Source organism: Hordeum vulgare, chromosome 4H (genome assembly GCF_904849725.1).
Source record: "Hordeum vulgare subsp. vulgare chromosome 4H, MorexV3_pseudomolecules_assembly, whole genome shotgun sequence".
Taxonomy (NCBI): Eukaryota; Viridiplantae; Streptophyta; class Magnoliopsida; order Poales; family Poaceae; genus Hordeum; species Hordeum vulgare.
This window is the reverse complement of record NC_058521.1, coordinates 601470395-601484052: the sequence shown is the minus strand read 5'-3', so window position 1 is coordinate 601484052 and position 13658 is coordinate 601470395. Positions and strand designations below refer to the sequence as shown.

The 13658-nt window shown below is 47.2% G+C and overlaps 2 protein-coding genes across 4 annotated transcripts; both read right to left on the bottom strand.

Annotated features, from left to right (window-relative positions):
- Positions 1–310: 310 nt before the first annotated feature.
- On the bottom strand, positions 311–1594 carry LOC123450897 (acyl transferase 15-like). Its single transcript, XM_045127941.1, has one exon. The coding sequence runs from the start codon at positions 1592–1594 to the stop codon at positions 311–313; it is 1284 nt and encodes a 427-aa protein (XP_044983876.1).
- Positions 1595–7850: 6256 nt separating this feature from the next.
- Positions 7851–11976, bottom strand: LOC123449960. 3 transcript variants are annotated; one of them, XM_045127344.1, is made up of 3 exons: positions 11651–11976; positions 9000–10961; positions 7851–8494 (listed from the first exon to the last, which is right to left on the bottom strand). In XM_045127344.1, the coding sequence occupies exons 2-3, from the start codon at positions 10950–10952 to the stop codon at positions 8297–8299; spliced, it is 2151 nt and encodes a 716-aa protein (XP_044983279.1). In that variant the 5' UTR covers positions 10953–10961; positions 11651–11976; the 3' UTR covers positions 7851–8296. The 3 variants fall into 3 exon arrangements, with proteins under 3 accessions (XP_044983279.1, XP_044983278.1, XP_044983277.1); XM_045127343.1 differs by having other exon boundaries at positions 7851–8499; positions 11647–11960; XM_045127342.1 differs by having other exon boundaries at positions 7851–8499; positions 11651–11960.
- Positions 11977–13658: the final 1682 nt, after the last annotated feature.

Genomic DNA, 13658 nt, shown 5'->3' with positions numbered 1-13658 from the left:
GGCTTGGAACAGCTAAAGGTTAGGCCTTTAGTCCTGGTTGGTGAACCGGGACTAAAGGCCCTGTCCCCACTAGTGGTGTGAGCATGTACGTTTATACCATCTTTGCAAACAAATGCTAATTATAAAACCCTGAATTTACAAAACGTAATAAGGTAGAAACAGCTCATAATTAATGTAGGGGTGCAGGTTGATGGAAATTGAAAATAAATAAATAGGGGGTTAACATTGTTGAAAGAAGAAACTCATAAAAATTAAACGACCAACAACAGCAAACTAATAAAGCATGGATGCATACCCATCCACACAACAATCAAAACCTGGATGGAAGAGAGGACCAAGTGGAAATCATTTGAACGTTGGATATTTCTTGGAGGAAGGCGTCGGCGTGCTCCTCCCTCACGCATCTAGCCATGACGAAGTTGTGCTCGTCCGTAAGCTTGCACCGCACGCATGTGGCGCAGAAGGGCAGGCCAATCCTCTCTTGCTTGTAGCTCATCAACCTTGCCGGGGCCCCTGCGCCAAAATCAAATCCTACTCCGAAGTTTCGCCAGCTTGACAGTCCAAGAAGATTATATCCCTGCAGTCGCCGCTGTAGCTCGTCCATGTCCGACTGGCCCGGCGTCCGATGCTTGGCGCGCCGGATCATCTTCACTAGGTCGACGATGTCTCCGTTTGCCACCATGCCGCTCGTCGCCGTGACCAGGTGTATGGTGACGCAGTTGCCGTAGAAGCCCTCCTTGGCCGATGCGTACTTGCGTGCATCAGCCATGAAATAGAGCGCGACGAAGGTCTCCGAATCGGACATGATTGCACGGGTCCGGCACCGCCATAGCACGGCGGCCACGGCCTCGAACACCGAGCATGGACGCCCATTACTCATGGAGGAGGAGTACCTGTGCCTGATGTGGTTGATTAGGCTACATGGTACAGTGACGTTGAGGTAGGCCCTCGGGGATGGCTGGAGGGTAGCCTTAAACCGCATAAAGTTTGTGGGAAATGCCGGCAGATCCACCATGAGCGAGTCCGCCGTTCTGACCGGGACAACGGACGGTGATGGCAGCCCGCGGGCAAGCTCGCCGACCGCCTGGATAAACTGCACGACGCCACTGCCATCGCAGAGGAGGTGGTTCCATGTTAGCCCCACGATAAACCCCCCGCAAGCGAAGACGGTCACCTGCATCAGCATCAATGGCTCCGAGTGGCTCAAGCCCAGCGATGGCCACCGGTAGAGGAGGGCGAGCTCTTCCTGCAGCGATGAGTCGCACAGATCCGGGACGTCCTTGAGGGCGCAGTTGGCAGACGCCGCAACGAATGACACCCCCTCCCCGGTGCATTTGATGACGGCCTCGCCGGAGGTGGCCCCGACGGCAAGGCGGCCGCACATAGGGTAGTAGTGGACGAGTGCTTGCGAGAGCCCTCTTCGTATGGTCTCGGCAGGCTCGTCGATGGCATGCTCGAACACAAACAAGCCTGTGAGGGTATCAGCGAATATTTTGTCATATGCCGAGAGCTGGATCTCGCTGCCGGCCGCCGGGACCGGCTTCCATGGCCGGACCACCACCGACGGGGACTTGCTGATCACCACGCTGCTCATATTGTAGCTAGCGCCTGGTTCTGCTTTGCAAGCTCTAGTTCTTTTCTTCCTTTTTGAGAGTGAGGTAGAAAGAGAGAGTTGTTGGCAGCCTAAGTCGCAGCAAGGTTTTTATAGGACAGTTTTTGTATTTTTAAGGAGGGTTTCCTCAACCTCCGCATCCCACGAATATAGTTATTTTATTAATTTGGACAGCACACGCATCTCATTCTTGCAAGAGGATGTGCAATGTTTCTAATAAAAACAGATATTGATCCTCTCGGAGCATTATAGCCAACTGCTGAATATAAGCAGTCTTATAGCCTGTCTTATAACCCGTCTTATAGCTAGCTTGTATAATAGTTAGCTATAAAAAACACTACTTTTATCATATATGGTCCATCTTTCATCCTCACAAAGCACCTAGGAGCACGTTCTAGAGCCGGCTCTTCACGAAGAGCTCGTTTCCCTTTTCTCTCCTCTTCTCTCTCATCCAACTCAGTAAAAATATAGTATTTTAATCCTTACAGCCTGCTGACTGTACCTTATTGTACTTGCTCTCAGGTTGATTTTGACAGCACACGCATCTCATTAGGGCAGCACGACGTGCAATTAATCTATTATCTATTCTACATACGGATGAGGATTTGTGGCACCGAGGTGCTCGACACACTGATATCCACACAGAACGGTTCTTTAGTCTGATCGTAATGAAAGTATTACAAACGATATGATGCATGTCAACTACTCCCTTCGTTTTTAAATATAAGTCTTTTAAGAAATTTCACTAAGAGTCTACATACAAAGCAAAATGAGTGAATCTACACTCTAAAATATGTCTATATACATCTGTATGTAGTCTACTAATGGAATCTCTGGAAAGACTTATATTTAGGAACGGAGGGAGTAGAATTTTTTAATAATATGGCATACCATTAAATAAAAAAACGTGATATTATATTATGATACTGTATCATATTAAATGTTGTAGTACTTTGTGTCATGCATGACAATTAATAAGACATTTTAAATACTAACTTATGATACTATGTATTACGAAAATAATATCATACACTAGTATCATAAGCATGATACTAAGTATATGATACTCCCCGTTATAGACAGCCTTAGCCTGATCGGGGCATTAAATGTTGAAAACATTTCCTGTTAGGGATACTCTTTAGGTAATATTGTCCTGGTCATAGCAAGAGTTGGTGTCATGTGTAGGATTGTTAGCGCATATATTACTTGGTCGAGACTCCACGCATCGATACGTTGTAGGAACCGCCGCTTACCGTAGAAGTCGTCTACTGGTCTTAAAGTCTATGCACACCTTCAAGAATAAAGACCCCAAATGCGTAACGACACAAGAGTGTCGTCGTCATTCAATCAACCGATCTAGAGTTTCCTTCGTAGGTAGCAAATAGAGGTCTAAAACTTTTCCACAGCGATGCCTTTAAGAGGAAAACGACACAAAAGAGCGTCGCCATCGTCGGTCTTGGAATTAGCAGAGAGCGAGGTTTTTACCCGGATCCGCTCGACGAAGCTCCATCCAGCATCGTGTGGATGGGCCGCCACCTATCTGAGCCGCCGCGCAGCGAGCACGCGCACATGCCAAATTCAATCTGACCGAACGGCATAGCACACATCCATGTCGTTGTAGCCGATCCAAAGTCAGATAGCCCGTCGTCGCAAATTCGGTCGTCGCCACCGAATGCAGCCAACGCAACTGCACGAGGCAAGACCAGCCACCGTGCCCATAACCATCGTTGCCTAAGGAAAGTCCGGATGTCATGCCATCGTCGCCCAGAAAAGGACGCCCGCCGCATCCCAAGGCCATACCGACCACGCCTCCCATGCCGTTGGGGCTCCTCATCAACTCATGAAGTGAGAGAGAGGAAGGCCCTAGCAGCGCCGTCGCCCCCGGGCTTTTGACCAGCGGCGTTCCCCGACAACGGTGGAGGGAAGGGGGAAGGAAGAAGAACCCTAGCGGCTAGGGGTCGTCCCTACCCGAGTCGCCCGAGCGGGGGCGACACGGGGGGCAGTGTTTCTTATAGAACACCTACATAATTAACCCTTGTTATGTCGTGCGCAATCATATATATCCGTGATACATACATAGTTAACCCTTGTTTTATCGTGCGCAATCATATATATCCGTGATACGATACTCTTCGTCTTGCGTACCTACGTTCTCTCCGTCGTGGACGGCGCACACATCCTATTTTCAATTTTGCAAGAGAACGTGCAACGTTCGTATCCTCCCTTGATACTATTGAAATGATCTCATGGTGTCGTACTACATTCCTGATTTGGACAGCACACACGCATCTCTCATTCTTGCAAGAGGGTGTGCAATGTTTCTCATAATAAACAGATATTGATCCTCTCAGGTTGATTCTAACAGCACACGCATCTCATTATGGCAGCACGACGTGCAATTAATCTATTATATCTATTCTATATACGGATGAGGATTCGTGGCACCCTTTAGTCTGGTCGTAATAGAACTATCATAAGCTGTATTATACATGTTAACTAGATTTCCTTTTTATGATGTGACGCATCATTAAATAAAAAGAGAATGTGATATCATATTAAATGATGTAGTATTTCGTGTTATGCATGGTAATTAATAAAACATTTTAGATACTAACTTGTGATAATACTATGAATTACGGAAATAGTATCATGCACTAGTATCATAAGCATGATACTAATATATGAAGGTCAAGGTAACTTTCTTCCACAGGATAAAGTTTTTAGTTGGCAATGGAAACCCGATCAAATTCTGAAAGGACACATGGCTAGGAAATACGCCGCTAGCCTTACAATATCCTCCCCTTTATAATATTACACAACGTAAGGAAGGTTATGTTGCTACAGTACTTCAGTCAACACCACTCAATATCCAATTCAGACGAGCTCTAATGGGAGGACGTTGGAATGTCTGGATGCACTTGGTCAGATGTTTGATGGATGTTCAACTCTCGGACCAGATAGATTCCATCGGAGTACATGGATGCACTTTGGTCACCGGAAAGATTTCGGGCATTACCGGCAGTGTACCAGGAGTGACGAATGGGTTCCGGATTTTCATCGGGAGGGGCCCACCCACCCGGTAGTGAGCCCAATAGTCCTGGGGTGGCGCACCATCCCTTAGTGGGCTGGTGAGGCTAGCCCAAGTGGGCTATGGCGCTAGGAAAGAAAACCAAAAGAAAAGAAAAAAAAAGAGGGAGATGGGAAGGGAGAGGAGGACTACATGCGCTAGGAAAGAAAACCAAAAGAAAACCAAAAGAAAAGAAAGAAAAGAAAACCGCATGCAATTGAAACATTCAACAATATTTGCCTAAATGAATCATTTTTTTAAAAAAACTATTTTTCTTGAATTTACTGTTTGCAGCAGGTGCATCTGTGCTCATGAGCACAATGGATTTTCACCGAGTGAATCATACTTTTCGAATAGCATCCCACATACGTCCACTCCTATGAATGCACAAATATACATCTTACCTTTATAAACATTTTTAAAAGACTGGATCGGCATATTAAGATTTACGAAGTCATCTTGTCATCAAAGAGAACGCCTCATTACATTGAATGTGCATGGCCAAAAAAATCATTAAATAAGTTTAAAAATAATACGAGCACTAGAATTTAAATTCGTGATGAATTAGGAATACCAGGGTGTTTCTAACCATCGGGTTCGTCTCGCCGGGTGAACCAGCAGTAGGAAAGGAAGGGTCAGAAAATCGGTCTCCCATTTCGTTTCCCATCTCTGCAACGGCGTCGCATTGGGGATTTCCATGTACTATGAGCTAGGGTGGAGCACGCCGCCGCCGTCCTGAGCTAGGTTCAGGCGGCGGCGGAGGAGCTGACCTCATCAGCGCTCTCCCGGAGGATCTGCTTCTCCAGGTCCTCTCCCGCCGGTGGCGCGGCATCTGGACCCACCTCCCCGACATCATCTTCCGGGATGTCACGCCCGGCCCGCTCCTACCGGTGCTCGCCTCGCTCCAAGCCGACGAGCTCAGCGTGTCCGTCGTGGCACAACTTGTTGAGAAGGTCTCCTCTCCTGGGAGTGCTCCTATTCTAGTCTGACTGCTGGGCTGCTTGGTCCTTGGGGCCTCTGCAACTGGAAGGTGAGCCTACATGCTGCAGAGACCCATGGACAGGCGGTGCTCACCGACACCGGGGAAGACGCATGCTTGCAGTTGTCTACCCTTCATGCTCTGTCCCTGAAACTATGGGCTAGTCTAGTGTCCTACTCAATTGACTGGGTTTTCCAATTTAAATTAAATGTATGCATGCATGATATACCACCCTTTCTTCTTGGAATGCAGGGTTCAGATAGTTATCCTGATGCAGAGCTCAACTTTGAGCAGGAGATAGAGAAACATCTGGTTACCAACTTGTCTGTTTTGAGCTCAACTTCATTTCACGACAGTGGGCCTTGATTTTCTTATCAAATCAGTGGGGCATGTTGTTGGAGCACCTGTGTTGCATCTACTTGGGATGCATCGGATTGGTACCTGTAATATGAGTTTGTGGCCTTGTATACAAAAATGGAGGTAGTATTGAGATATATTAGGTGTCTCTTTTGACTTTCGTGGGCCTTTGGGTTGGGTTAAGAAGGAATTGCTAATGCCAAGACAGAGAACAAAAGAAGAGTATATAAAAGGAAACTAGCATCCCTTCACAAACTCCTTGGCAAAGCTGTGATTGGCAACAAAAATCATGTAATTCCAGTTTCTGTCGAGCAACTACTTTGCTGGGTTTTTTGTACTATATGGTTTCATTTGCTATTTGACACCATTCTGTCTGTATACATACCAAGACTTCATATTTCCATTCTGAGAAACTGACCCAAAACCGGCTTCCAATTGCCGCATTTGCATGCAGGGTCAAAGCACGGCAGCCAAAGTTGTGCGCTGACATGAATTGCAACGCTCATCAACAGGATAATCTTCTCCAGTGCAGACCATGCAACTCCACTATTTTCTTTCAGAATTTTGCTTAGTGGCTTCAATGGACGAACTGAGCAGCCAAGGCATTATTTCATTGGTGTAATGGAGCTACAGGGTAGAATTGGTGTACTCTTAGCTCTTAATTAATTCTTAGCCTAAATATATGGCATTGTTAATCCTTGAAGAAGAGCATTGAGGCCATATCACTCGTATTTTCATTTTGACTGACTACCATGCAATGGCCAAAATTTAGCCTACAGAACCTGTCTCAGGCAAAACTGGTCTTCTGTTAAGCTTCAATCAGCTATGTGCTTTCATTCACCAAAATATTCAGATAGAGCATCAGAGAAGAATGCTCACTTTATCCTCCCTTTTTGTCAAGCAAGCATGTGGCTGGTTTGGTAAGGGTTCCAGCAAGCTTTTAAGGTCACATGAACCTAATTAATCAGCCCTGTGATTAGCTCACTAACACCCATCATAATATCACCAACTATATATATACATAGTCTTTAGCATAGCAGTGGCATGTGGAGTGAAAAGTGCACTGCTGCCCCTGCATGAAGGGAAAGGCAAAAGGAAAATGAAGTGTCTGCTGCAGATCAGCAGATGGCAGCAAAGCAAAGCAGGCATGTTGCAGAAGATCAATGGGGTCTCATCTCTTCCTCCTCTGGTCCAAGTCCAAGCCCGGGTCAAGATCCAAGATGGTCCCTCCACCGACTCTTTCTTCTTCTTTTCCCTCCATCTGCTACTCTACTGTTGGCCATCAAGGAACCAGCAGCACATGGCAGGGACACCTATCATAGATAGATATACCATACTCCAGTAGCATCTCCCTAATCCTAATCACAATTTTTTTCTACTAATAGCATTCCTAGAACTGATAGGAGAGCACCAAACAGTAAGTACTACTAGGAAACATGATAAGTTTAAGTCATGGGAGTGCAGGTAAATAAGCAAGGTAGCATCTCTGGATGTATGTGCAGAGGAACCATCTTTTACTGCCCCAAGTTTTTGAACATTTTTTTTTTTTTTGCACTTCCAGTCAGTCAACTCATAGGATTCTGCAATGCATGCAGCAAACAAAAATAAACATCCAGGATAGATGGACAGATAGATCCAGGCAACATTTTAACTCCTACCTCGTGGCCTGCTCCATCACAGCATTTGTTAAACCAGAGGACATGCTCCCTCCAATGCGCCCTCTGTTCAAAACTTTTCGAATTTTGGCCGGTGCAGCATCCAGAACAGCAATGCAGAATCAGAATGAACACAAATTGCAAATTTGGGTACCGCTACCACTTGAAAGAACACCGAGCTTCAAAGAACACAGAAGCAAAGCAATGGCCAGCTAAATTTATTTATATTCTTCTTTCTGTTGGGACATGGAGCTGCAGCTCTTGCACAACCAACCTCCTCTGCTCTGCATTTCATTCAGCAAATAAACTCATGGCCTTGCTGCTGCTTCCCTAAAACCTAAAGACTAGCAACTACTGGTACACGCAACCTCCTCCTCCATCTCTAGCTATGAACAAGGTAAATTTACCCACCTTTTCTATCACAAAAAAAATATGAACACCAAGCCGAATCACGACTGAGAATTTTACACAATGATAATCGCTCAGCCTATACCCTCCCCAGGGGAGAGAAGGGCGGGCGCCGCGGGTCGAGCGTGATGGACGGAGGCGCCTTCTCTCGCTTCGTCGTCTTCAGTTTCTTCTTCTCCTCTGCCGTGACCGCCTCAATCAGGTGCATCACCTCCCCCTCAAGGAGCATCTTGAGGGAGCTGGAGTAGAGCTTGTGCTTGCCCTTCTCGATGACGACGGCCGTCGAAGCCTCCGAGCAGTGCAGCAGAGAGATGCAGACTGAGAATGCCTGTAACGCTGATAGCCGCGCATGGAAATCCACCAATAGCTGCCCTTTCCCATTGGCTTTCATGGAAACAGCAGGGAGCTCTTCTTTGCTACCCTATTTCAACAATAAATGAACACACATGACCGACTACTCTTGTTTGCGGTAAGATGAATGTATCATTGTATCAATGTATACAGCTAAGCTAACTTTGGTAATATATCTACTGCATAAGATTAGACTAAAAACAACACTAAGTTTAAAGGTCTCAAACATCAGCTAGCTGCATTTGACCTTTAAGATAAAGCTCATAAATTACTGCATTTTATGTTAAAGGACCAATGACTGAGCTTACAAGGTACTAGTCTGAAGGAATTATTTTGCAGCTAAAGACAAGTACTTTAAAAAACAAGTTGATCTGAAGATATTGTTTTGAGGAACAAAGCTAATTAATTACTTATACAGGATGTTTGATCAGTTTTGTGTCATCTTGCAGGTTATAAACTATTGTCCTACCTGACCTATTATCCTCAGAAACTAGAGCTGCAAATCAGTACTAGGTAAATGAACAAGTGTGCATAAAAAATATATAGGGGTTGCATTGCATGGTGGTGCACCTGAACAAGGAGCTCCATAGGATGCTTGCTTTCTTCCGTTACAGAATCGACCCAGTTATCATCATAAGCATTCTCGAGGACGACAAGTGGGCATGCCATGTCCCATCCGCCACAATCACAACCCCCACCATACCTCCATCTATCTAGCAAAGATGATGGGCTGGATTCATTATCGCTTGATAATCCATGCAGCCCACTCGGTGTGACCACTTTGATAGTACCAGCGGACGAACACTTCTTGTCCTTATTAAATGGGATCTGAATGACTGTTGCTGCAATCTCCAAATGAGGATAAAGATCCTCTTCAGACCATGGCCGAGATGTCGATACCTCTGGATTATTCCTTGCATCATGCTGGTGGTCAATCAGATTAATCTTCTGTGGATATTCACCAGAGACTGGTTTATCAACGGCACCACAGGATTTCGGCTGGCTGGGCTCTGTACACTCGGTCTTCTCCTCGGCAGCAAAACTTCGCCTTGCGTGAGCGATATCGTACAGAACAAACTCGGTGTTGACAGAATTATTCAGAATGCCATCTTTTCCAACTTCAGAGCATAGATAGGAGGAAACCTGCATTTGGCCTACAGTTGGAGGCAAACATCTGCGCTCATCTTTGGAAGACCTCCCAGCAGTGCTTCCTCGTTTAACGCCGCTATGGAAAGTGTAAATCCGGCTCAGTTCACTCCCACTCTCCCAAGACCTAGCAGAAATGGACTCTTCCGGGCCCTCGACACAAAAATCATAAAACGGAATGCCATTTCTGGAATCACATTTAAGAACTGCTCGAAGATGAGCAGGTGACAAAGAAGCCTCCGTCATATGCCGACTTTCTCCATTTGGCTGGCAATTGGATGATGCTTGGCTCCGCTCAGTCCTCGAGAGATCACTGAGCAACGATTTGCGGGATACACAGTTTCTGCTGCTTGCTGACACAGCTGCAGAGTTGGGGTCTTCCTTTTCAGCAAGAGATGGGCTGCTTCTAACAGACTTGGACTTCATGATCGGGCTCAGCATCTTCTTGAAAGGACTTGATCGAGCTGCTTTAGTGATGCTCTCTGTGGCGCGATTGACACATTCTGATGGACTGGTGCCATCAGAGGCGCTCTCCCTCTTTGCTGGCACAGACTTATCAGGAATATTACTTGCTGGAACCCTCTGCCTCTCACCATGGTGTTTACTTTCACCAGCACATACGCCGGAGTTGAGCTGACGATCTGCTTCTGCACCTCTACCAGACTCTGCATCCAGCAAATGGGGAGCTGCATTTCTGCAGGGGGCTCTTGCTGTGTCCTCCTCTTCCTCAATGGATATCTCCAAGAAACCACCACCGGCGTCATCATTCTTCAGCAGGGTGCAGTCCATCCGCGGCCGGTCAAGCTTGAAACTCTCATCAGGGAGCTCGCGGAACGACAAATCCAGAAAGTCCTTGGTGGACGGCCGGTTCACCCTCCGGGTCTCCACGGAGGACTTGGCGGCCTCCGACCGCCGGCTCTGGTGGGAGAAGAGGTAATGAGCCCCGCTCCTGCTCCCGCTCGTGCTCGGCCGGGAGGCCTCGTCGACGATATCAAATGAAAGAAACTCATCTGCACTAGGCGCGGAGTCTATCTTCCTCCTGCCCTCCTCCTGGAGCCTCCTTATCCTGGTGATCTCGCTGGAGCTCTGGTACATGGAGCCGCGCTTGGTGACGGGGATATCCTCCGCATTGGTGAGCCGGCTTCGCGTCGGCAGGCTCTTGCAGTGGAAATTGGGGATGTGGCCGCCCGCGGCCAGGCGGAGCTCTCCGGAGCGGGAGTGGTCGCCGGCGTCGGAGCATTTGAGCTGGATGTATCTCCTGATGTCGTTGTCGGCATTGGTGCGGCGAGTAGGGGTTTGTGGGAGTTCAGGGACTGGCCTCAGTCTGGAATGGGAATGGGAATTGGACTGGCGTTTTAGGCCGGAGTCTTGCCCCATTGATGGAACCTGAACACAGAGACAGAGACGTAAGATTAGACTGGTTAATACTATGATTAGCAAATGTGATGTTGATAGAGGTTGCATTGTTGACTTGAAGGATGTAGAGAGAAAAGACTCCCCAATCCCAACAACAGGAAGGAACCAACAAGCAAGCATGAAAGACAAACAATATATGCAAAGAAAAGAAAAAAGGAATTGCAGTGGGGTGGTAGCAAGAGCATCACATCGGGTGGTGATTTGAGGGGCAAAAGGGAAAGAGAAGAAAGAACAAGGAAAAGGAAAAAAAAAAAGCAAAGCCTGCCGCCTAGGATCTCGAAATCCCAAACGGAGAAAATGGTGCTCGTCCAAGATGGGGGCCGGCGGCCTGCAGATCTCAGGGAAGAAGCTAGTTGGGTGGAGAGGATGTGCGCAAGAAACAAGAGAAGTGGCGGATTTGGAGGCGCCGCGAGTGAATCCCCTTCCCTCCCCTCCCCTCCCCCTACCTGTAGCAGGCGGAGAAACAAGGTGGTGCGGCGGCATTGGCACGGAGCCCGTCAGTCCGGGCGCGTCTCAAATCCCACACCCGAATCCCTAGCAGAGCCCCGCTAGCAGGTTGAATCCGCTGCCGCTGCGGCCAGGCGCGCACCAAAGAGCAGGAAGAAGAAGGAGGAGGAGGAGCAGGGAGGATGTAGGAGGAGACGGCGTGGATTACCTACCTGGGCGAATGGCGGCAGCAGATCGGGCGGTGGCGGAGGACGGCGGAGAAGGGAGGCAGAGACGGGGCGGGGTGGGTCTCTTTCCCTTTCCGCTTGGGGACATTGGAGGGAGTGTGGAGTGTGGCCTGGCCGCTCACCTCACTTCTTTCCAATACTGCTGCTATACATCACCCTCCTCGCTCACTCATCACTCACTCTCTTTCTTTCTTTCTTTCTTTCCTGCTGAGGGTGGGGAATTAGTTTATGAGTGGTGGTGGTCTTGGGTTGTGGTTTGGGTTGGCTGCACCATACTCAAGCTCAAGGGATCACCTCCTCCCGGCCTACGCTAATCCTAATTCTAATTCTAATTCAGACGAGGTTATCTAGACGATTAGATAGATATATAAGAGAGAGGGGGGGAGGGGAGAGGACAGAGGAGACGACCGCCGCCCGGCCAAATGATGACCACCATTGATAGGTAGTTAGTGGTGATGTCCGTTTCCATTTCCTTTCCTTTCCTTTCCTTTCCTTGGGGGACGGGCCGGGTAATCAACTGGCGGTAGTACGGTAATAAAATGGCTTCATTAGCGGCCACCCTAAGCGATCCTTCCGAAGCGGCCAGCTCACGCCACTATTGTTACCCTGTTTCTACTTTGGGTTTCTTTCAAATTTACACCGCTGTGTTGCTTTTTTTTTTAAAGACAGTACAGATGCAATCCTTCACATAAACATGCATACACTCAACCCTACAAACGCATATGGGCATCATATCTCTATGAGCATCTTTAAAGACTGAACCGGCATATCATTTTAAGATTTACGAAATCATCATAAGCGCCTTGTCGCTAACCGTAACGTCTCTTATGAGCAAAGTTGCCGTAGCCGTCTCCATCGAAATGTCTTTTTTCACTGAATGCACATCATCAAAAATCCTAAAATAAATCCAAAAATAAATGATACCATTCTCGTCGTTTTTTTCTCTTTCTCACTAAAAATCTTAGTTGTTGGTATATATATTTCCTTCGTCTTGAGTTAATTGTTTTAGATTTTTCTGAGTACGTCAAGTTATTAGGAACGAGGGTAATATAACATCGGATAAAGATACCACAATCCCCATGATGCACGCATACGACCATGTCTATTTTTCTTCATCTTTTTGATACAGATAGAGGCAGATGCATAACTCTCTCTCTCTCCTCTTTCTTTTTCTTTTTTTCTTCTGTTTTTCTTTATGTGTATGCGCTGATGTATTTCTATTTCTCGTGTTAAAGATATTATTGTTAGGCTGTTAGGCCGATCGTAGCGCATGTAGTAAATATGGTAGGTAGTTTAAATCTTGTTATCTCTACCTTTCTTCTTGTACTCCAAGTTATGTATGTGCTCAAGGGATAAGCCCCTTCCTATCAATATATACCAGCGGCCCTCTCACGAGAGGGTAGAACGCTTCCATCATAATTTTTACATGGTAATCAGAGCTACCTCTTCCCTACGTCCTAGAGAGAAAAACCAATCTCCATGAGAGCTCCGATGGCGTCCTCATAATCAACCCAAGCTATCTCCGGCGGTCTTGCACCCCAAGTCGCGGAGAAGCTCACCACGGAGAATTATCTCCTCTGGAAGGCACAGATCCTCCCCCACTTCCTTGGCGCCGACCTGCATGGCTACCTTGACGGTTTCATTAGTGCGCCGAAGAAACTCATCGTCGTCAAGGACAAGGATGGGAAGGATCAGTCGATCCCAAACCCAGCCTATGAGGTATGGGTGAGACAGGACCAAGCAGGTCCTTGGGCACATGCTGAACAACCTGTCAAGAGATCTGCTTGTCTCGGTGGTCTTCATCCGCACAACGCGTGCGCTCTGGACCTCCCTCGGTAATATGTTCGCTTAACAATCCAGTTCACGCATCAATAACATCTGCATCTCCCTAGCCAATGCTCAGAAAGGAACCCAATCTGCCCCAGCGTACATCGGACGGATGAGGGTGCTACCAGATGAACTTGCTGTTGCAGGAAAGCCACTCGATAAAGAC

Excerpts from the sequence above, each read along its gene's own strand:
- LOC123450897 (XM_045127941.1), bottom strand. The coding sequence starts at position 1,594 with ATGAGCAGCGTGGTGATCAGCAAGTCCCCGTCGGTGGTGGTCCGGCCA.
- LOC123449960 (XM_045127343.1), bottom strand. The coding sequence starts at position 10,952 with ATGGGGCAAGACTCCGGCCTAAAACGCCAGTCCAATTCCCATTCCCAT. Across the intron at positions 8,500-8,999 it reads CTATGGAGCTCCTTGTTCAG|GGTAGCAAAGAAGAGCTCCC; the intron begins GTGCACCACCAT and ends TTGTTGAAATAG.